The sequence below is a fragment of the Pleurodeles waltl genome, chromosome 6 (genome assembly GCF_031143425.1).
Source record: "Pleurodeles waltl isolate 20211129_DDA chromosome 6, aPleWal1.hap1.20221129, whole genome shotgun sequence".
Lineage (NCBI taxonomy): Eukaryota > Metazoa > Chordata > Amphibia > Caudata > Salamandridae > Pleurodeles > Pleurodeles waltl.
The window spans coordinates 432,908,249-432,931,263 of NC_090445.1; the positions used below are offsets into that span (position 1 = coordinate 432,908,249).

General features: G+C 45.7%; 1 protein-coding gene across 1 annotated transcript in view; it reads right to left on the reverse strand.

The window, feature by feature from the left end:
* Positions 1 to 939: 939 nt before the first annotated feature.
* Positions 940 to 23,015, reverse strand: part of ETNK2 (ethanolamine kinase 2) — a 115,990-nt gene continuing 93,914 nt past the window's right edge. Inside the window, exons 5-8 of the mRNA XM_069238491.1 lie at positions 21,268 to 21,351; positions 20,852 to 21,012; positions 5,972 to 6,045; positions 940 to 2,755 (exon numbers count right to left, since the gene is read on the reverse strand). Of these exons, the coding sequence (XP_069094592.1) occupies positions 2,662 to 2,755; positions 5,972 to 6,045; positions 20,852 to 21,012; positions 21,268 to 21,351 (413 nt within the window). The 3' untranslated portion in view covers positions 940 to 2,661. The remainder of the gene's footprint in view (positions 2,756 to 5,971; positions 6,046 to 20,851; positions 21,013 to 21,267; positions 21,352 to 23,015) is intronic.

Sequence of the window (23,015 nt, forward strand, 5' to 3'; positions counted from 1 at the left end):
TTATTATTAAGAAAATGTCACTTTTACGTGATGAGTGTAATTGGTGAGACGAGAGAGCCGTGCTAAACTTCTGAAACAGCTTCTGAGCCGGGATGCATGCCCACTGCCCTAGCACGTGTGGTAGGCGGCAGGTGAAACCTAGCACTGCTGGCTAGTTGCATAAGAAGTGTAAACACTTCCCAGCGAGTGTTCTATCCACTCTAACCACATCCACTACATTTATGACTACTGTTGGCTTTGGTGAAGGGAAAGGCAGCTCTTCAAAGTTTACTGAACTACAAGTGGTTCCCAGTGAGTCAGAGGTGGATTGTCCAACCATCTGGCAGGCGGAAACTGGGCACCATATGGACACGTGAACGCTGCTAAACAGCAAGGAAGCGTCTACCCTGTGTACTTGAGCTGTGCTGTTACCTAGAATGCATTCACCTATTGAGGACAGCATAAAATGTTTTCTAAATGCATGCATAACAGCCGAAGATTGGTGGATGCCCTAGTGTTAGGTCCTGGGGTTAGGTGGTGGTTAAAGATCTTTACGAGATTGTTGAAAAATTCCTCAATGATGTATCCTGTAAATATTATGCAACTTATTGTCTTTTTTATAGAGACTACTAAAACCTAGCTAGCGAACCATCACAGTAGCAGCCCAGAAAGCATTTCACACAAAGGCTAATGTAAATGATGGCTTCACCCCCTTGCGTAACTGACAAAGGGAGCTCTGGCCCAATGTAGCATTCTGCAAAGGAAGAATTTTATTTGGCTAATTAAATTATCTACTGTCTTTCTTCAACAGATTGCAACCAATTTCCTGTACAAGTATAAACAGAAACACTGACACTGATTATTCACTAGTGGCATGTAGAGCAACTGTTCATAACCTGGCATCCGCGAACCTCTGGGGGTCCCCAGTGCCTACTCCAGGGTCTGAGATTGCTTAGAAAATTAAATATTAGCAGGTTTATTTAGTATACGTACATAAAAAGCAACATCTAAAATTTTAGAAAACTCTGTAAAAGTCAAGGAATTTGAAATTTGAGCCTATTAATTAAGTTGGGATCCTTATCTTAATTTTTGGGAGCAGTGCAAGTACAGCAAACAGAAAATAGTATGGATAATTGGTGGTGCCAGTGGTAGAACTGGTATGGGCAGACAAAAGTGAGCACATGCTAAAAGCAAAAAATACAGACTGATATGCTACCGTCTAGCATACTACTTTGTCTTTTAGAAATGAAAGTAAATTTAAAAAACCTTTCCCTTAAAAATTTTGCATAGTTTGGATTGCACACTAAATAGAATATTTAATAATGTGGATATTTGTTTGTATACTTTTTTCTGTATTTTTGTGTATAATTTCGAGGTTCAAACTGTAGAAATTGGTTGGGTGGGGGGGGAGGGGGGGGGGGGGGTTCTTGGATTCCAGTAATGAATCAATGTGGTCTGCTGAAGTCAAAAAGTTAAGAACCACTGCTGTAGATAATAAACCAAAGTGGACTCCAGGATGCGCACACGTTATCCTAACGACCAACCGCCCATCATCATTAGTGCTACAGAACGCGTGGTTCATGTTTCCATAATACGTCTGTCCACAGCTCCATCAGCTTGCATTTGTTCTGAAACATTTTGCTTAGAGGGGAGTGTGGCTGTAAGATAGCCCTTTACAGTCTTGGAGAGGAGACACTCTGGGTGGCTGGGGGAAATCAGGCCTCAATTGTGGTTTAGAGGCAGCTCTGCATTGGGGATTGTGGGGAATGAGTAAGATGGCCCCATGGACTTTGGGGCACGTCCATAAGGGGCGTAAAAGTGCGGGATAGGTCCAGGAGTGCTGTTGCTAAACAGGGGTAAGATTGGACCTTCCATCGTGAGACAGTGGAAGTTCTGGGTGACTGGTGGGTCAGACCTTTAATGTGGGTTAGGATTAACTATGGGTGGTTTGGTAAGGCAGAGACCTCCTTTGTGAAACTGAGCGATCTTTGGGTGATGGGAGTGGGGCAATTGGGGCAGTAAGCCAGGCCTTCTGTGTGGTTTACAGAGGGTTGTAGGTGAGGGCCCAACAGTCCTCTCCAGTTTGGGATTGAGAAATCTCTAAGCCACACTACAAAAGCTGCCTCTTCATCCAGAGGATAATCAAGACCTTCAGTGTAAGCTACCTTTGGTTTTTGGCAGTGGGTTGGAGGCTGTGGTGAGCGGGCGAGATAGCCTCTCCCGCTCTCTCTCGTGGGACAGCAGAAGTTCAAGGTTAGTGCCCAGTCATTCGTCTCCAGTCCTGGGAAAGGAAGCTCTGGATCCGGAGGTAGAGACATACCTTCCAGTATGGGGCAGAGAAGGCTTGCAGTGAGGGATGATGACAGTCGCTCTGGGAGTGGGAAAGAAGTGAAGGCAGCCTTCACTGTGGCACAGAAGGAACTCTTTGGCTAACTGGGTGAGGGCATGAAAAAGCAGCCTCCAGGGTGGATCAGGAATGAGCCAGTCCCCATCCCCACACTGTGGTACAGAAGGAGGGCTGTGTATATGGGGGCAGAGATACCCCCTTTAAGTCTGGAACATCTGCCTCCCACTGGCATCCTTGCAGTTGTGAGGTGTCATTCATTTACTGTGGTGGGTTGCAGTCATTAAACCGTCATCCGTGCCCCATTGTCCAGATGGTTGTTGCAGGGTCTCAGGCTGTCACTGGTGGCTAGTGGAGCGGCACTCTGAGATCGCCAAAGAAGTCACCTCGGGCTTCACCTTAAAATACTGCTTGAATCTTAATTCTGCATACCTGTCAGAAGAGAACAAAAGGTTAGTCACATAATTGGAGATGTTAGGTCTGGCTCTGAGAAGGCCATTCAGAAACCAGAATGCACTGAAGTGTACTAGCTTTATTACAGTTGTATATCTGAGGTTGTGCCGCAGTTTGAGGGTGCATGCTCTTTTAAGCTTCTTTGACAAGGACTGGGGCAAGCCATCAGTAGTACCTAAAACCTGTGTAAACGTCAGAGTAGGAGTGATGGTTTCTTATTTACTCTACTATCCATATTTGTTCCTCTTGTCACCTATCCGGCTGAGTACCCAAATTGTGTGGTTAATTCCTTCAGAAGGGACCCTTTGTTTTCTTAAAGTAAATACATGTAGGTGAAGGCTGGGGGAGCGCAGAGGACAAAACGGGGACCTGTCCATGTACAGACAACCCTTATCTCCTTTATTCTCATTTAAGTACAGAAACATTTAATTGGGCAAAGGAGAGTGAGAATAACCACGTCCTGACTTTCGTCTTCAAAATGCAGAAAAGGTTTCTGGGTACAGAGAGTCAAAGCTACTAGACTTGAGGGTAGAGTGGAGTTGCACACACAGTGATTTAAATTTGCAGTTAAAATGTAAACCAGAAAACACAGCCCTTAAGGACACGAAGGCACGCATGAAAATCTAATTCCAGCTCCTACGTGTGAAGGGGTGCGTGGACTCTGGGCCCAGGCTTCCCTCTGGTAAAATGATGGCTTGTCCCAATCCAGGTGCAGAAATTCCTCGTTAGACTCTGCTGGGGGTATATGGCTGCCAGATGGCTCCATGTCAGCAGGGCACTGCTTCGCCAATCATCTTTACTTGTACAAAGTATTTCTTGAATTAAAGAAAATCGACATTGCATCTCATAGAGGGTGCTAGATTGTCATTGAAAGCCAAGAAGTGAAAAAGGGATGTCCTGTGACAGAGTAATCTGAAATCACCTGTTAGGAAGTGAACATGGGTTATTCAGTAGTTTAGAAGATTGACTTGCGATAACTCAGAAAGGAAGAGTAACTTACAAATACGATGAGTCCATCTGAGTTCAGAGCATAAGCAAGTTATCTCCATAATCAACACCTAAGCTAAACAAGAAGGCTTTGACACGTCATGATTGCTCTGCATGCAAACTGTGAGACAACATAAAAAATATTTTAAGGATAGAGACTCACTACACTTTCCACCCAGAAATGGCCTAATTGCACTAATTCCCCAGGGGTTTACCTACTGATCTGCCCTTATGTTACGGTCAGGTCTAGATCTGAAATACTACAAAAGCCCTTAAACTCACACCAAGAACATCTGTTTTTGAGTTCTTTTTTTATTATTTTCCCAACAAGAATGTAAAGCAAAAACAGCTACTAAGAAAATTTTTGATGACTTAAGAGTCTTGATCCGAAACACTAAGACATATCTACATCAACTATTGAGTTCCACATCCTCATATCCAGTGACTCTCTCACCCAGCACACCCTCTAATCATTAAAGATCACCAACAAAATCTACTACCACTCTCGATTCTCAGTCCCACATAAACCTGAAAGGCTTTGTCTACTTTAATGCTGCTAGTTGCCTTAGTGGCTACTAATCCACGCATATTATGACTGAAAACCACTGCTCATTTTAATAACCATTACTTATGTTATAGCTGCAAGTGCCACTTAGAGGCAATCAGTCTGTTTCTGTACTCTGTGTGTTTCCCCCAATGCTTTGTTGGTAAAATGTTTCATTCTTAGACAGCGCAGAATCAGAAGCGATGCTAAAAGTACTCTTCGTGGACCAGCACACAGATTTCAATACCCACATGCTTGCATATTCTCAGAGTTACTTAATATCTCTTCCTCCATTATAACCGAGAGATTATTGATGTAAGGCTACGTTCTAGTCACCCTATGCACTGATGTTTTAAATGCAAGCCGACCCATGCCCAGTACTCAATACTATCTAATGAGGTCTCCTCTACCCCAATATGGCATAGATAGTTGGATCTAGCATCCTATCTCTGTTCTGACAACGCTGATGTTATAGCACCATTTTTGTAGGTACTTTTAGTATCACAACATCAAATACTGACTGGACAGCACCAAACTACTAGTAGTGAGGAAGCTGTGCTCCTGACAAGGTGTGCCTGCCCCACGGAAAGAGCTACTCTAAATAAGTTCATCATCTGTCTGCTTTATTGCCTCCTTATTGGTGTCTTATGAAAGATAGACAACCATTTTTATTTATTCCTTCAAAAGACATTTATTCAATAGTGACACATACGTCCATCATTTTCAGTAATTTGACTCACAAATCTAAGGGTTGACTCTTAAATGTGCCATTTCGGTTCATGTTATTCCATTATGTGTAATGAATTATGTATAGCTTTGTGTACAACAATATTTGTTTTTTGAAATGCTCCATTATTTATATTCTGTAGTAGAATACATTTAGGTAATCATCCAATTAATGTTGGGCTCTGTCCCTTTACGCCCCCAGTTTGTGTACTATAACACAGATTATTTCAGACAGTGAAGTTACACCCCGTGCGTTGATATTCTGTTCCAGATTTTAAAAGTGTTATAAATAAGTCAAGAATGTTAAGTATTTACATATAAACAACACGGATGGTGGTGAGCACAGACAATATTCCATTTTGATTCTTTTGGACACTTTTATGATGAGTTGCCACCTTTCACAGTGGGGAAAAGGGTGTGAGCCTGAACCCCCTGCTGGTTCTAGAGGTAAACTTGCTCAACCACTAGACAGTAACATCGATCTTTCTTTTTTAACCTTGCTATTCATTGACTCTATCCCTTGAAGCATCTGAATGCCAAGCTCTATTGTGAAGGAAGATATGCAAGCTCTGTTTTGAAGGAAGAAGTAAAGTAATAATTTCAACAGTGCTATTTTGTCACGATAATGGTTTTCTATTTTCCTATTCTACTAAAAAGCAGTATACTGTGTTTGACTCCTTGCTATTCCTTGGCGCGCTGTAGTTTGTGGTGTTGTGCAGTACAACCTGTGCTCACAATGGATTCGGTGGATTATAACCCTGGATTTATAATGCGATAAACACGTACCAGAATGCAAATAAACTGAGTGGACTGAGTGAGCTCCTAAAGTATAGAATCCGAAGGCTTGGGAGCTCATGGGTCCTTGCGCCTCTTGGCCCTACTCTGATGGTCTCCCTCGATGCCCCTAGACACCGCTGCCTCCCTCCCCGCACACTCACCGTGGGAAGTTGAACGCAATGGTGGAATACCGTGCCTGGATCAGTGCCCAGAATCCCCAGAAGAAGTGAGTTGCCTGCAGGGGAATAGATACACCAGCGTTACTCAGATATGCACAAGCATCATGCTCAGCCTGTGCTAGATTCTGAAGAACAATCTCCCATACAGTGATGTATTTGCAACTAATGTACCAGAAAAGTGGGGCCATGGTAACTCAATTCACCAAACAAAGGTAACAGCAACAGAGCTTTCAGTGGTCTCAGTACCATGTGCGAGCACCTCATCCAGGCTGGGTTTTTTAGTTTCCGTTCTGATCCTTGATGCCTTATATTTAAAATAAATGAAACATTGACACACTAACCAGACTGCAAAGGAAAAACCTGAGCTGGATGAGAGTGGCACTGAGTCAGGAAGCTTGCCAGCTCAGGAAAAAAGAAGTCACAGCTGCCAAGGGGCCCATGTCATGTGCACTTTCAACCCCTGCCCCCTTTTTATTCATTAGCGCTTTGCTGCTGGGAAGTATGAGTGCAAGCCTACAATCCTACGGTCCAAAGTACAGCACGCTGATGAATTAATGCCATTGTCAGACAAGCCAGGACTAGCTGAGGGTATCACGTACCACATGGGGTAACCCTGTACTATCCCGCTCAGAGATCACTCACAAAGGAAACCCCAATCTCTGGAGGCAGATGTCAACTGGCCCAGGTGATAAGAGCTACCTTCTGCCCACGGCACTACGCAATCCTTAACTTAATGGCCCATATACATGATCTACAAAGTTAAACTACAAATTCCACAATGTAAGATACAATGAAGTGCCTGCAGGTATCAACCGTGGAACCCTTAGCAGCTATGCTGGTGACCGAGCGCGTGTTCATTTGGTTATCAGTTGCGTGGCCATGTCACCAGGGACACTGTTAGAATCACTGGGCTTTTAACCTACTAATCGTTTGTGTGCTCATCTCATTCATTCAGTGGCAACAAATCAAGACTACAAGGTTTGTTACCCAGAATGTATTTAGTTTCCACACGGAGGCCCAGCACTGGAAGCAGCGTCATTGATGACATAGAGTAGTGTGGTCACCACAGCTGCCAGGGACCACAGGGTACAGATAGACACCCACACTCTATCTATTGAGCCAATCAAGGGCCGCCCGACTCTGCCCGGGGTTACTACTGGGCCATACCATTAAGCACAAGAGCACTGTGTGGTCATATAACCGAACCCTGTGCCCCCAGGATGCACACTGGAGTTGTTAATTAACACTCTTATACCTACATAAGTCAAAGTCCCTCCAGCGACTGACTTCAAAAGCAGTCCCAAATCACCCACAGATCACTGACCGCGTACTTTCCGGATACAACACACAACAACACAGGGGCCGCGAGGGGGTGGAGTGGGGCTTGGGCTTCCAGGAATTCCAGCATCGGCAGGAGCCTCCCAACATCAGCTGAGTGAAGTTCATGTCGTGTGCACTCTCACTGGCTGACATTAAAGCCTCGTCCATTTTACTCAGCCTTTCACCCGAGATGATCCGCTCCCTTGCCCCTACTGGTATCTGCCAGGCGGCTCCATGTCACATGTGACACCTTTAGCCAGTCCTGGCTTTTTACCCCACAACGATCTGCATGCTGGGATTTTTGTGAAATAGCGAAACTGCGAGTCCCAAAACACAAAATGCTGTTTGCTGCATCGTCATGGTTTGCTAGAAATGTCACAGGTAACACTGGGTAATCCAGAAGTTATGCCTACCTCAAAGTAGGCAAGAGGCCACTCACGGAGAGGCTGCTTGGGTACACATCTAATTTAGAAGATACGCCGTGGCTGCTCCTAAACACTTAACAATCTCTGCAAGTGATTCCGAGCCACGACTGTACCGGCTAAGCAAACTGTCTAGTGCACACAATCCTAGTGAGCAGCAAGAGGTTCCTTTGACTTAGCTGTGCAATCCCTCTCCTAGCTACCAAGTTTCCCTGGTCCATGCGTGACTACTAGGTCCGCCATGTTTTTCCCCCTAGAATCTTGGAACGTGTAGTATACATTATCCCAGATAAAACCAAAACTACAAGTCCCAGAATTCTAAGGAAGGAAAGAAAAAAACCAGGACTGACCTATCTAGTCAAGTATGGACCTAGGAAACCTGGCAGTTATGGACCTCTGGCTCGTACACAGCACTTGCACACAGCTCCCACCTCTACACTTTTGTTGTTACGCACACGTGCATGTAGCATTCTAACTGGCTACAGAGCTCCTTGCCTTCTTTCGTTTGACCTGGCGCCAGTCTTTTACTTCACAGTGGACGGTGGTGGAGCGAGCGTAGCTCTCTAATGCCACCTACCCTCGTTTGAGATTTGGGTAACAGTAGAGGGCACAGGACTGGGGGTGTCACCGCCGGCGCAGGGCAGCAGTAAGCCGTGTAGAGTTGGGACACGGTCTGCACTGTGAAATGACTGGCCCTGGAATTGAAAGTTCCCAGGAGCTGGGAACAGGCATCAGAGGTGCAACCCACAACCCCAAACCCTCCCTTGGCCTGTGTGAAGCCAACATGTGCGTTTTGTGCTGTCATCATACAACCTACCCATCTGAACACCACAATGGCACCTGCGGTGCCTCCCAAATCCTGCAGGGGGCAGTAAAACAAGGACTGGCTTTAGTCAGAGCAGAGTTTACTCGCAAGATTATGATAAACAAACTACTTGCAAAACTGTATACTTACAGTGCGTCCATTTGAAGCACATGGATTCTTTGCAGGTAAGGACGGTATTATGTCACGTGGCACCTCTGTATGTTAATTCGTGGCGGAGGTTAGTGCTAACCCAGGGAGGAGGTGCAGGCTTTGTGGAGGTAGGAAGGACGCGGATGTAGTTAGTGTTACAATCACCGGAGTTCAGTAGGTAATGACGTATATACCTGCTGGCAACTTTAAGTGGAGGTTGGGACTGTAGGGGCCGGGGTAGTTAATAGGGGAGTTTGAATGTATAGTGAGGATTTAGTTTTGTAAGGCAGTATTGATAGGAAGGATTTTGTGATGCGCACCTGTTTCAATAAAGCTGCATTTTTCACACACAACGGGTCAGAGGTCTGTCTGTTCCCCATTTCACCCAGTAGGCGTTTGGGGGACAGCTGACTAGCGGTAGGTCTGTCTCCTGGGGGAACTGGGGGAATCGTGGTGCAATCTAGACTTGGAGTATGTAGGGATACATCGCCTGGGCTACTCAGGGCTACACCTGTTAAAGGATGTAGTCTAAGGCTATATATCCATCCATTTTGGAACTGCCACCCACCATTTTGTGGTAGATGTACCTGGTGGAAGCCCCAGCTCTGTTGGTGAGTGTTTTTCCCTCCCACCCCCTTTTTCTTGGTTTTTGGGTATATTTTTTCTGTGGTTTTGGTAGCTTTATTTAGGAACTGGTGCGTAGGGAGTGCTTTGTACGTGGTTGCTGCTTGCTACAGGTGTCAAGTATTGGTGGGTGCCCACAAGTTTGCAGGGGTTTAGATAAGGTTATTGTTGTTGACATAGGTGAACCAGGACGTAAGGGTTGTTGTGAAAAAGTTCACACCAGAAAGAGGCCAGAAATTAAGGTAACATCATAGGAAGTTCTGTTTAGTGTTGTTCACATGTTCCCTGTTAAATGGCGGGTTAAAGTGTTCTAGTCACCGGAGTGCAGTAGGTCATGACGTATATAATTGGTGGGAACTTTAAGTGGGGGGATGGGGCTTCGGGGGGGGTAGATAGTAGGGGAGTTTGAATGTATAGTGAGGTTTTAGTTTTGTAAGGCAGTATTGCTAGGTTTTTGTGCTGCGCACCTGTTTCAATAAAGCGCTCTTTTCACACACAATAATGGGTCAGTGGTCTGTCTATGCCCCATTTCACCTAAATGGTGTCTTCGTTGCCTCATGTCAATATAGCTTGCAGCTTGCCTGCTGTAGGGTACGGGTTAAGCTTGCTGTGACAATCTACATTTCTAATGCAGAATAGAAAGCAGAAAAAGAAGCCCTTAGAGGTAATCAGAGACTCTATAAGTGGTCAGCCTGGCTCCCCAATCCTTTTGCCCATTACAGTGCGGAGCAGGGAATAATTGCTGGCCTGTGAGGATGCACATCTTTCTCTGAAACATTCAAGGGACGTTCAAGAGATGTAATTTATTTTAAATAGAATCTTTTTATTGATTTTTTACAAACAATTTTCCAGAACAATACTGTAAACCAAGGCACTGAACACTGTAGAGCTTTCCATTAAATACAGACAATGCATGTATATTCACAGAGCATATTCAGGTAACAGATCATTACTCTTGAGGAAGGACCAACTAAATAATCAGGAATCAGCTGTCTCTGCCTCTGGGAGTTCATGGGCCCCAGACCTGCTCATGCTTCCTGTCGCATTTGTGCTGTTTGTATACCACCTTTTCAGCCCAATGTCAGTAGTCATACCCAGGGACCATTCTTGTATTAATTAAGGGGAGGGTCTGGGTGTCACCAATGCTTGGTGCTATCCCTTCTGGCAATTAGAAAACCACTCTCTGCTAGTGTTATCTATGCTTGAGTGTCTGTCTATCCCTCCATCATGCCCAGCTTGGGCCACCTTAAGGCCCAAATAAGCAGGGACAGAACAGACATCTGCCAAAATCATATGTATCTCTTGCCAGTATTGTTCTATGACCAGGCACGTCCAGACCATGTGGTAACAATTCCCCTCTGCGGCCCTGCAGCGTGCGCATCATGGGTTGCCCCAACCCCCATTTTCCACAGTCTATGCGGTCTAAAATAGATTCAGTGAAAGCATTTGAATTGGATTCATTGAAAATTGGAGGGAATGGTGAGTAACCATCATAGCCTAATGCCAATCAACGTCATACACTCCCCGACCTCCGTTTCCTAGGTGCCCGTAGACTCTATAAGGGGGTCGAGCCTTTCAGGAAAAGGGAGAGTATAATCTTGAAATGCACTTCCTGCCCAGTTGTTCCATGATTAATTTTACTTCGAATGGATTGAAGTCACCAAGGGTTTCCAGGTCCATGCCATATGTATACAGTGTGTGGCATAATTGGAGGTATCTGAAAAAATGAAGTCTCGTAATTATTATTATTTTTTTTGGGTGGTCAAGTGAGGGGATTTGATCGGTGTCCCACACGTCCCTCAGCTGTGAAATGCCTATCAGGTCCCAGGGTTGGAAACTGGGAAGGTGCATCACCCGATTTAACCAGGTTCCTGCCCAAAGTGTGGTTTGGGCTGTTAATGTACCCACCCTTTTAATATGAGTGAGTGCTGCATGCCAGCAAAGTATGGGTAGCCTAGTCATCAAAGGAAGTGAGTGTGGGAGGATTTACTGTAGAGTGCATCTAGGATTGCAGGACCATCTGCAGAGGATAACTTCAAACACCATGAGGAATTCTGTCTCCAAAGATCCAGTGTCTTATCTGCACCATCTATTGAAGCCTAGTGATAAATCTTGATGTCAGGGAGGCCAAGCCGGCCCAAGCAGGTGGGAGGGTGTAGTTGGTGAAAGAGGCCTTTGGGATTTAATATGCCATAATGAATCTGGATACCAGTGCCAATAAGTCTGAGAAAAATGATAGAAGGATCACAAACAGACAGTTTGGAGGGCATAAAGGAAACAGAGGAGTACCATCATTTTATGAAGCACCACTCTTCCCAACATGTTTTGGGGTAGCTGCATCCAAGCCTCTACGGGTGCATCTGATATGTTGGTGCTGTTAGCTGTTGGTGGGTTACGGTACATGCTCAGATATCGGACTGTCCCCACTGTCCGCTGATAGCAGGCTTTGAGTGGATAATGAGGTGTGATGTCTGCATGTTGGTAAACATAGACTTTCCCCAGTTGACTGACAAACCAGTGGCATCCCCATATATCTGTAACATCTGTGTCAGACATGGCAGAAAGCTCTCTGTGTGTTGCAAGTAAAGACATCTGCTTATAATACCGCACCATCCTCTCATCCATCAGGCGACAGAAACCCGATGAGTATCCTTCCTGATCCACTCAGCCAGGGGCTGTACTGCAAGGGCAAAGAAGGGAAGCTGGTAAGGGACTTCCCTGACTCGTACCTCACTGGATTGCAGAGGAGTAGGAAAGTATTGCATTGACTTTTACACAAGCTCTTGGGACATTGTATAGGGCTGTCCTAAGTGCCAAATATTTAGGTCCTGTATTCATCTCCAAGAGACCGATGCTTCTTCGGATCCTGAGCTTCTGAAGAACATGGGGCCAAGAAAATGGTTTTGCCAGGGCACCCAACTGTCTGAAGTGCTCAGACAGTTAGGGGCAGTCTGGAACTTCCAGCTTCACAGAAGGAGGTGTGATAAGCAGACTAAGTTGATGACCATCAAATGGAATTTCTACCCCTACATGTGGCAGTGAGCAGTGTCATTGCTAAGGAATGGAAGAATAGTGAGAAACTGACTTTATTACATACACCAGAAGGATTTGATGCTCAGTTTTTGGCCGTGGCAAATGTCAACTTCTTGTTAGTGAGCTGATTCTCTCAGTTGTCTTTGACATTAGAGTGTTAAGGGATCTCTCCACTCTATTTGATGTAACGCAGAATAGGGAAGAAGCTAATTCTTTGTTGGGGATGATGGAGCAGGAGGTGCGGTTGCTCTCAGATATCACCTCTTATGAGCAGGCAAACAGTGGCTTTACGAGCAGTTATTTGCACCAAACAACAGCTGGTTGAAGAACAGTCACAAAACAATTTCTGCTCCAACTCCACTCCTGAGCTCCAATGATTTAATCAAGGAATCAGCTAGTAAAAATATGTCTTCCCCTTCTTGGATGATAGTTCCAGAACTAGAAAATTATTCCAGAAGGGCATTTCCAGAACAGGCCTGAACTCTAAGTTCCTTCTTCCTGAATAGAGCACAGCCTCAGTCATCTCCCCCGTTCACCACTTCCTCACCACTTCACTACCAAAAAGCAGACTATTCTCACACATTCAATAGAGGTGGGCAAGCGACTGAAGGCTCAAGCCAAGGTCGATCCTGATGCCCATCTCTGGCTCCTCTCAAGGTCTGTTTGGAACTTCAAGGCAATAAAACCAAAGCCTCCATTTGGTTTCTGCCCCCCCCACCCCCACTCCTTCCCTCAATCGCACCTTTCTATAAAGTATTTTTGTTTCAATTTGATTTAACTTATGGTTGTATTTATTTAACATGGCTTACGTTAGTTTCTCAAATAATTAAAGACAAAATGATTAACCTTTGATTTAAAAGAGAGAGAAAACAACATCCACCTAGTGGCTACATTGCATAACCAAGAAATGCAGGCCTATCTATGCTTCCCTGTTCGACCAAAATTAGCTTATTTCACTGGGCCTCCTTTTCCTTTATGTTCACATTTGAGAGCGCCTTTACACACATCCATCAGTTCAGGACGTGTGCTATACAATAACCTCTCATAAATAAATGTTATTGTTGCTCCTTCTATAATGCAACATATAGGATAGGCTTGAGAAATGGCTTGCCACTTAGTTCATTAAAGGCATTATCATCAGGATTGAGAGGTGGATGATTGCTTCTACGTTCAGCTGTAGAGACTATTATTTCTGCTAAGTGGCACTCAATACAATGAGTTAAAAAACTCGGAAGAATCCTTGTCTTAGTTGTGCATGCCATTTGTGGCATGATTTACATCCAAAATATGTCAATTGGGCAAAAGTTAGGGCTCTTAGAGCCAAGCCAGACCCTTGGTGAAGCGCTGACTCGGCTCTTCCTATTGATTTGCTGGCTTACCCCTATCTAGTATATTCAGTGGTAAGACTTCTTTGGCAGTTGGTCCAGGAGGATGACCTATCTCTCTCCGGTCAATGGATGTTGCAGGTAACATGACAAGAAGATATCAACAGTTTTTCAAGGAAGCCTCTGTACAATCAGATTATTTGGACTCCTGTACCCCACTGTCTTATCTCAAGGAAGGCCCTGCTGGGAGAAGGCAGTAGGGGAGTAGAGGCTATAACCAAACATAAATCAATCACTCATGTTGCTCTTCTTGGTACGCAGGCCCTCAGGAGAATGTGGCCAAGTCATGGATTTGAAAGCGGTGAACAAATATGTACTCCATTGATCTAATAAGCTGATTCTTCGACCACTCATTTCTTGACAGAGCCAGGAAATAACCTCTTGCAGACAGACAACTCCCACGGTACCACTGTATCACACAATATCAGCTCCCTTCACACAGTTGCCAAATAAAGAACCAATTTGATACTGCAGAATGGAAGCTAAGCTGGAAACCCCTACGTTGTGTAGGTTCCATCTCATCTTTGAAAAATCTGGTAAACTGATGTGCATTACAGGTTTTGAAAACATCCACAGGATATAGGTAACAGCCTCAGCAAGCTTTTGAGTCTTTTAGGCATTGGGGTAAGATGGGGTTGGGAGCTAGAAGTGACTCTTATGTAGTTCTTGGCACAAAGCTCCACCTCCTCCTCTCACATGGTGAAAATGTTTTTAAGGTTGACAGTTCTGCTCATGCCAACAAAGTTGCATAACTGCCTTACTATCATCAACCAACTCTTTTGGTAATTCGTTCTGGCAACTGCAGCAGTTTTAGCAGTGCTTAATTTGTAAATAAAAAGGTGCCGGTGCCACAGCCCGTCTCTTAAACACGCGGCTGCTGCAATTGAATGTGCGAGCACAGAATACTGAGACAGCGTAATCCTGAAGCCATCTTGGGCCTCTTCAATCTATTTAAAGACACTCCCTACCCCTTCAGCTCACTCTTGAAGCTTTCTGCTTTCTCCTATTTGGACGATTTTTAGTTTTTCTCTTCCTCTGTCTTTTCCATACGTGTCTTTTGCTCGCAGTAAATGCTTGAGGCAGAAGCCTAAGCGCCGGCCCTCAGAAATAAGTGCCGGTGCTCAGCACCGGAAACAACAAGCACAAATTAAGCACTGAGTTTTAGGCTCCAATGTCCGTTCAGAGTATGAACACAGAGTATTCCGTTCATGTGGTTCGGGGCCATCTTGAATTGTGAAGTCACCTAAGGACTGAAGTCTCAGCTTGAGGCTCTGCAGTCCTCTGTATGGAAAGAACTACGAGTTGTTCATCAAGTGCTCTCTCAATGATTTCCCTTTACAGAATTCTGCCCTGCTGATAAGAATGAACAAACCAGGTTTAGGGTGCTACATTAAGGTGCCTGGGGGTACAAGATGTCCAGTGTATTCTCTAAGGGCAGCAGGACCGGACTGGGGACCAGAAGCAGCCGTTGCAGAAAAGATCACCCACCCTTGACCCCTTCCTCTTCTCTCTTGTTCGTCCCTTGCCTGCTGTAATTACCTGGGGGTCGGGGTCAAGAATGACGCACAGGTGCCATCAGCGGCCCTCTTCCTTCAGAAACCACCCTCCGTTGACTCCAGCCCACCTGGGAAATCTCCGATTGAATAAACGGGTACAAAGTCCGGTCCCAAATGCAGTGGCGGCCCGTCCTTTAGGGCGGAGGGTCCACGCCTCCCCACCTTTTGCCCCTCATGAAGAGTGTCTGTCAGGCTGAACAAAGGCCATCCTGACAGACACTCTCCATGTTCAGCTCAGGCAGCCAGGAGCAGACATGCGCGATTTGCGCAGACTCCTGGCTGCCTGAGCTGACATTTGCTGGGCTGAGAAGGTCACAGCTCCTATGGGCGTGACCTCCTCGGCTCAGCAAAGGTGCCCCGAGGCCCTCCCCTGGGTGACGAGGAAAGCGTCACCAATTGACACCCTCCCTGGGCGCTTCAGTTTAAGCCCTGAAGTGCCCAGGGCGAGTGTCAATCAGTGACACTTCGTCACAGAGTGGGGTGGGGTCAGCAGTCTCACTGACCCCATCCCACTCTGGGACGAGGCTGGGGTAAGTGTGTGTGTGTGTGTGATGTGATGTTTTAAATTGAATGTTTGGTGCGCGCGTGCATGTTTGAATGTTATGAGTGTTGTTAATGGATGTGTGTGCGTGTGTGTGTAAGAATGAGTGTGTGCGATCTTTTAAAATGAATGTTTGGTGCGTGCGTGCATGTTTGAATGGTATGAGTGTTGTTAATGGATGTGCGTTCGTGCGTGTCTGTGTGAAAGAATGAGTGTGTGTGTGTGTGTCCCACCTGCCCCCCTCCTTCCTAAAATGGTAGTTTAAACCGCGGGGATGAAGAAAGTTGTGTCATCTGCATCACGTGTGCATTTACATAATCTACACAGCACTTCTTTCAGCCACCTCCCGCCCCCCTTCCGCATCAGAGAAATGCCACAGAAGCCCTGCAGGCATTGATGCCTACTTTAAAAGCCCCCAGGGAAGCGATCTTATTGCAGAAGAGATCACCGTCTGGCCATTCACTAACACTAAGGACGCATGTAGTGACGGCTAAATGCGAAGTGGGCATTCCTCCATTTGGTTGGGGGTCTAGCCTAATGTAAATGAAGGAAAGTTATTTTCTGTTTGGCTGCCCCGTGTTAGATTTAATGCATGGCAGTGGGCCCTCTGGGAAGGGCGTGGGAGTCTGTAATTGACGGAGTTATTGAACACCACAAGGGTGTTATTTGGGAGTCTGGGAAGAAAGGACACCCTTAGGACCGTGGGATTTGTCAGGGACCCTCTCCCCACAGGAGGGAGCAATTACAGAGAACACGCATTTTGGTTAGGTCAGGGTTACTGGCTATCTTATATGAGCAGGATTGTTTGCATGTGCAGTGAAACAAGGAGCTGCTACTGCTACGTTTTCTATAATCGGGCTCATTGTCCAATTCTGCATTGGTCCCATAAGGCACGTTACACGGCACCCCTCCAGAGGTTCAGTCATATTTGCCATCTGAGGAGCCTTCTAAGTATGACTGCATCAGAAGAGGCCGAGCCTTAGCCCACATTTGCTCTGAAGTTCCCCTGCCTCGATTGTGGAAAGCGAATGTGCTACATATTACAGTACTCGCTCCCCCACCATGCACAGTGTTGTCATCAATGATGTAATTCCAGATGTAGCAGTGATGTTATCAATGATGTTATAAAAGTTACATAAGTGATGTAATATGTGAGGTATTTACAGTGCATGTCGAGAGCGCAAGTTAAAGTTACTTTAGGGCACGAGTTATAGTCACTTGAAATAACAATAACTGGTGAATTTCAATGGATTTGTTTGTTTAAAATAGTATGTTTTACCTGACATTTTCACCAGGCCCTCTGCCCAACCCCTAACGGGCTCCCAACACCCTGCCACAGCGCATGGCTGCCTATGTCATGTACCAATACCCTGCAGCCCTCCACTGCATTACAAAGTGGTTGGTGGAACCCCTGCCCCTCCTAGGGGCACCACCAGGAAGAAAAAATATAATTTAAACAAAAAAAGCTCTTGCAGGGCATTAGGGCGTGCCCCTTGCAGCAGCTGTGAATAGTAAACGATTATTCTTTTTTTTTTGTATACCTCCATGCCACGTATTTTGATTTTAGTTGTGGACTGCAGGAGGAGCCCTCAAGGCCCTAGACGCCCGTGGCAGCTCCCCATCTAGCACCCATTGTGGTGCCAGCAGGAGCAATTCATTACTTTTTTCTGTTGGTGACCCAGTGCCCACCAGGGGCCCCACACATATTTTTTTTAGTTGGGAATTCTGGGCAAGCCTTAAGGCTCCTGCGGGCCCTGCCAGCTCCCCATCAAGTACTCATAGTGAGTGACAGTGGGAGCAGGCTATTTTTTCAAAGTTGATTTCCTAGGCCACATGCACCCCTCCCTAAAACACAATTGGCCCCAGGAGATGGGGTCCACAGGGACTAATTAAGGCTTGGAGAGGTGGGATGCAAGCCCCCTCCTAATTTACATTTTAGTGCCCTCGGGTGGAATGGGGTCTCCAGGTCGTAATTAAGACTCTGGGGTGGGGGCAGCGCACTCCCCTCCCCTCCCAGTTTTAAAGAGTGATCTAGGGGAAGGGGCGACCAGGGCCTAATTAAGGCTTAGGAAGGGGACATGTGCCTAGCCTCCCTTTTAAGGAAAAGTCCACGGAGGCTAAAAATGGCTTGGTGAAAATAAAACTGCTGAGCCTCAGGGCCCTTACAAACCTGGGAGGCTGAGATTAGAAAAAGGGCGGGAGCCCACTTTTCTTTATCAGAGCCACAAATCTGTCATCAGTGATGTCACAGAACAGGTCAGGAGTGATGTAGTATGTGAGGCCATAATCAGTGCAGGGCGAGACTGCAAGCTATAGTTAGCTCTGCCAACTATAACTGGTGAATTTCTGTGTTTTTGTGAGTTCAAAATGTTAATGTTGTCACTGATATGTTCACCTAACTATAACATCACTATATCCTTTTTGTTCAAGTGAATGTTTACGTTTTTCTTAAACAAAGAGATCTTTTTATTACACCTAATTACAACATTACTTTAATCTTTGATTTTTTCAGTGAACTTCCAAGTTTTTTTTAAACATAAAGGGGGTCATTCTGAACCAGGCGGTCTTGGACCGCCAGGGTCACGAATGACGGAAGCACCGCCAATAGGCTGGCGGTGCTTCAAATGGCATTCTGACCACGGCGGTAAAGCCGCGGTCGCCCTGCCGGGGCCGGCGGTATTCCGCCGTTTTTGCCCCGGCTGGGAGAATCCGCCAGGGCAGCGCTGCAAGCAGCACTGCCCTGGGGATTCTGACCCCCGTACCGCCAGCCTGTTTCTGGTGGTTTTCACCGCCAGGAAGAGGCTGGCGGTAAGGGGTGTCCTGGGGCCCCTGGGGGCCCCTGCACTGCCCATGCCAGTGCCCATGTCAGTGGCCAGTGGCATGGGCAGTGCAGGGGCCCCCTAACAGGGCCCCGGCCAGCTTTTCACTGTCTGCCTTGCAGACAGTGAAAAGCGCGACGGGTGCAACTGCACCCGTCGCACCGCCGCAACACCGCCGGCTCCATTCGGAGCCGGCTCCTGTGTTGCGGCCTCATTCCCGCTGGGCCGGCGGGCGCTAACTTGGTTAGCGCCCGCCGGCCCAGCGGGAATGTTGGAATGGGGACCGCGGAAATTTGGCCGCATGGCGGCCAAATGGCAGTTTCCGCCTGGCGGGCGGCGGCAGCCGCCCACCAGAGTTGGAATCACCCCCAAAGTAATATTTTATTACCATATGTAAAGCCAAACCCTGCAGCGCAAGCTCTTTGCCTGTGTGTGGCGGGGGTTAGCCGCAGGGCCTGGCCTGTGGCCAGGCCCTGCAGCCACCTGCCAGGGGCAGCCAACCACACCCTGCACATGACCTTTAGCCATGCTTAGTGGGGGTTGGCCACAGGGCTTGGTGTGTTGCCAGGCCCTATAGCCAAACCCCGAGCAGGGCTGCCAACCCCATGCCGTGCATAACCTTTGGTGTATGTGGTTAGGGTTGGCCTTTGGGCCTGGAGGGTACCAATCCCTGCAGCCAAAACATACATATTAAGGGGGAGGGAGAGTGCAGCCCCCCCCCTGAGCTTTAATAGTTCCCAGGGATCCTATTCCCCAGGGCCTATTACAAAAAAAGGGGCAGGGGGCTGCATGACACACACACTGCAAGTGTTGTCAGTCATGCACCTGGTATATACAGACAAAGTGGGTGAAGTGTCAGCTGCCACATCCTTCTTCCAGCCTCACCGTAATCCAGTACATCTGAAAAAAGTGCAACAATGATTTGCTGCGTTGCCATCACCATACCAAAAGTCCTGGTGCTCCAAAACGAGAGCTGGTGCTCACAGTTGACTACTGCCACCACAAATTAATCACTGGGCAACAATGTTATGTCCCCAAAACCAGAAATGACTGTGAAGCAGAAGCAACGTATTGAAAATAGGGGAAAACTAGGGCATTTTTGGAGCACTGTATTTTCTGTGCAGCATCCTATAACTCTGCAGAGGAGTGCTAGATTTGGTGTTTAAGTAGTGCCATAGAATGAAAACAAAAAAATAGAAAAAAACTCAGAAGGATGGGGTGGCTCATACACTCAGCTGGGTACATTCATCACTGGATGGGGATCGCTAGTAAACAGGAAGTGGCTCACATCAACCTCCGCCAACACCAGTGTCAGACCAAGAGCCACACAGAAATACTAAATCATGTGCAAGATGTACAGATATTAGTAAAAGCGATTACTAAATAGAGTTTTTTGCTAATCGCTATTTGGTAATCACTTTTACTAATGTACCAGAGGGAAATCTGGCCCTGATTTCCAAAACAGAGATTCGTAGTGGGTCACAAATAGACCTACCTCATGAATATTAATGAGTTAGGTTGCAATTAGTAACCCGCTAGGATTCGCTGCCATCACAGAGATGATGGTGTGCTGAGGTCAGCAGACCACCATTTCTATGATTGCTTTTAAATAAAGCAATTTTTTTTTTTTTAAATGCAGCCTGTTTTCTTCAAAGGAAAACAGGATACATTTAAAAATAAAAATGAAATGTTTCACGTGGACCACTGCCTGCTCTTAAATATTTTTTTAAACAGTCTCAAAGGGGAAGGGATCCCAAGGATACCCCTCCACATTTGTGAATGGGTTAGCACCAACTTTCAGTTGGTGATACGGTATGAATGTTTTCCAACATTATTTTGGTCGCAAAACAGTATCACGTTCCATTCAGATTCCTTAGTTGTGAAGGACGCCCTGAACACGCCCCTTCCAAAATGCAATTCTGTTTGTGTTCCAACCCCAAAATGCGATTCGGGGACAAGTTACCAAATCGCAATTTGGAGTTTGTACATTACAAAACGCATTTTTGCAGGCACAAATGGCCAGGTTCAGCAAATTGAGCCATTTGCAACAGCAAAAATGCTTCGTACATCTAGCCCCATATTCCTTACAGACCAGATGGTGCAATAAAGCATTTCAGCACACCCAATATGGAGGACATTGAGGTCTCCTCACGGTCACATTTACAGTCTCCATACCAAATTAACTGTGCCAGAGCAATAGAGCTTACCAAACTAAAGTTATTGACTTGGATGTAGAGTTCTTCCACCTCTTTTTCAGTCACCCCGCTGGTGTCGTTTCGGAGTTTCTTGTAGGCCTTCAGGTAGTGTTTGAGCCACTGGAGCTGGGTTTCTCTGCTGGGCAACAGCCGATAATCCATTTCATTCACGCCTAGGAATAGAGTGAGCTATGAAAGTGACAAGGCGAAGCCAAAATGCACGAATGCACACATATGCAAAGGATGCCAATATACATTCGCATTCAGCTGCCTGGGAGAGGAAGAGGGTGGTCTACAGTTTGCATTTGGGGACTCTGGGAGTAACAGGGAGGAATCAGTCTTTCATACCAAGACTGGTTCTTTCGAGCTGAAGTTTATCTATGGGAAAAGCAAAGTAGGCGGAAGAACAATGGACAAAGTCAGTTCACCTGCAAATTCATTGAAATGATTGGCGATGTCAAAAGCCTGGTAATTATATCCTGCGTATTCGTAGTCGATAAACCGTACATACCCTGTGGAAAGGAACAGAGTGGAAGTGAGATTAGAAACAGGAGCCAACTCCATGATATTTTACATTTTACAGGAGTGTAGTGCCACTCTCTAATAACACAAAGGGGATGCACCCTATGTTTTCTTGTGGAGCCCCTCTCCTTCTGTCACAGCAGTGCCAAGCACTTTTAGCTCCAGAGGTGCATTACAGTGCATACACAACAGTAATTTATTTATTCCATAAGCAATAAGGCCAGTGGAGATAGTGAATAGCCAGCCTATTGTTTCAAGTCCATAAATGAAGTTACGTTGACAAGAAAAATGTCACTATTGATTACTTCATGGGGGTCGGAAACCACTGCTATACACACGTTGTGACCACTGTTTCTATAGTGTAACCTGTCCTTGTATTTTGCATACCCAAGTTCCCCTAAGGAATATCAGACACCCTATCGTGCATAGTAGGCAGTGTTTAATAAAAAATAAAAAAAGTAAGTAAGTACCAGTACTCTCGTGAGGAGGCCACTGCAGCTTGCACCACAGATTGCCGCTGCCATGCTGCCAGTGATAGTAAAATCACAACTACTTACCATCACACTCCTAGAGGTGTGACAATTTGGACTATTCCAGGCCTCTAAAGCTACAAGAATAGCTTGGGTAGCAAGTAATAGTCATTTTTAATATATATTGAATTAATAATTAACTGTTGTTCTGGTATTCTCTAAATTAGCTAGACAGTGCCACCTTGTGGCAGACTGTCACAGCCACCTGTGTTTAAAACTAAGTGCTGGTACCGAGCACCGGAAACCAATGGCACAAATTAAGCACTGACTGGCCAATGAATCACCTAATTCAGTGGGGAGCTTTATGCCAGTACTGGGAGTGTGATGGCAAATAGAGCTGTGTTGGCGATGCACAAAGACGTAAAGCTCCTACAGCTGTAGTGCTTTGCTTCACTTCTGCTTGTGGCATGGTTGGTGGCGCGTGTCTCACTTTGCGATTGCCTGTGGTAGTGAAGTGAGATAAAGGCAGCCCAAAGCCCTCAACGTTTAGACCTTCCCAGTGGCCTTGATGACTGAAGTTGAGAAACTGGTAGCTGTAGCATCCTCCCCAACCATGGTACCTGTCAATGATTGTGCCACACATGGAGCTGAATATCACTGAAGCAATGGGGCAACTAAATGATATGGATAGCTACAAGAAATTGTCATACAACAGGGTCAATTTACAAGAATATCAATAAAAAACTAAAGCCATGGCATACAGATTTATTGATCAACTATGAAGAATTGAAATGTTTGGCGGTGGATCATCCCATATTACCAACAATTTATTTTTTACCAAAAATTCATAAGAGTCTTAAAAATCCCCCAGGAAGACCAATATCCTCAACATGTGGCTTCGTGTTGGAGAACATTGCGAAATACATTGAATATTATTTATCTCCTATGGTACAAAACTTAAGTTCATATATCAGGGATACTGGTGACTTGCTTCGAATTATTGATGGCATAATATGGCAGCACGAATACCACTTGGTCACTATAGATGTAGTAGCTTCATATATGTCAATAAAACATAAAATGGGTATACATGCCATTAAATATTTTCTGAAAGAGGAGAGTTGGAGAATACGAACATTCAAAGATGCTAGTAGACATGATAAATCTATGTCTTAATAACAATG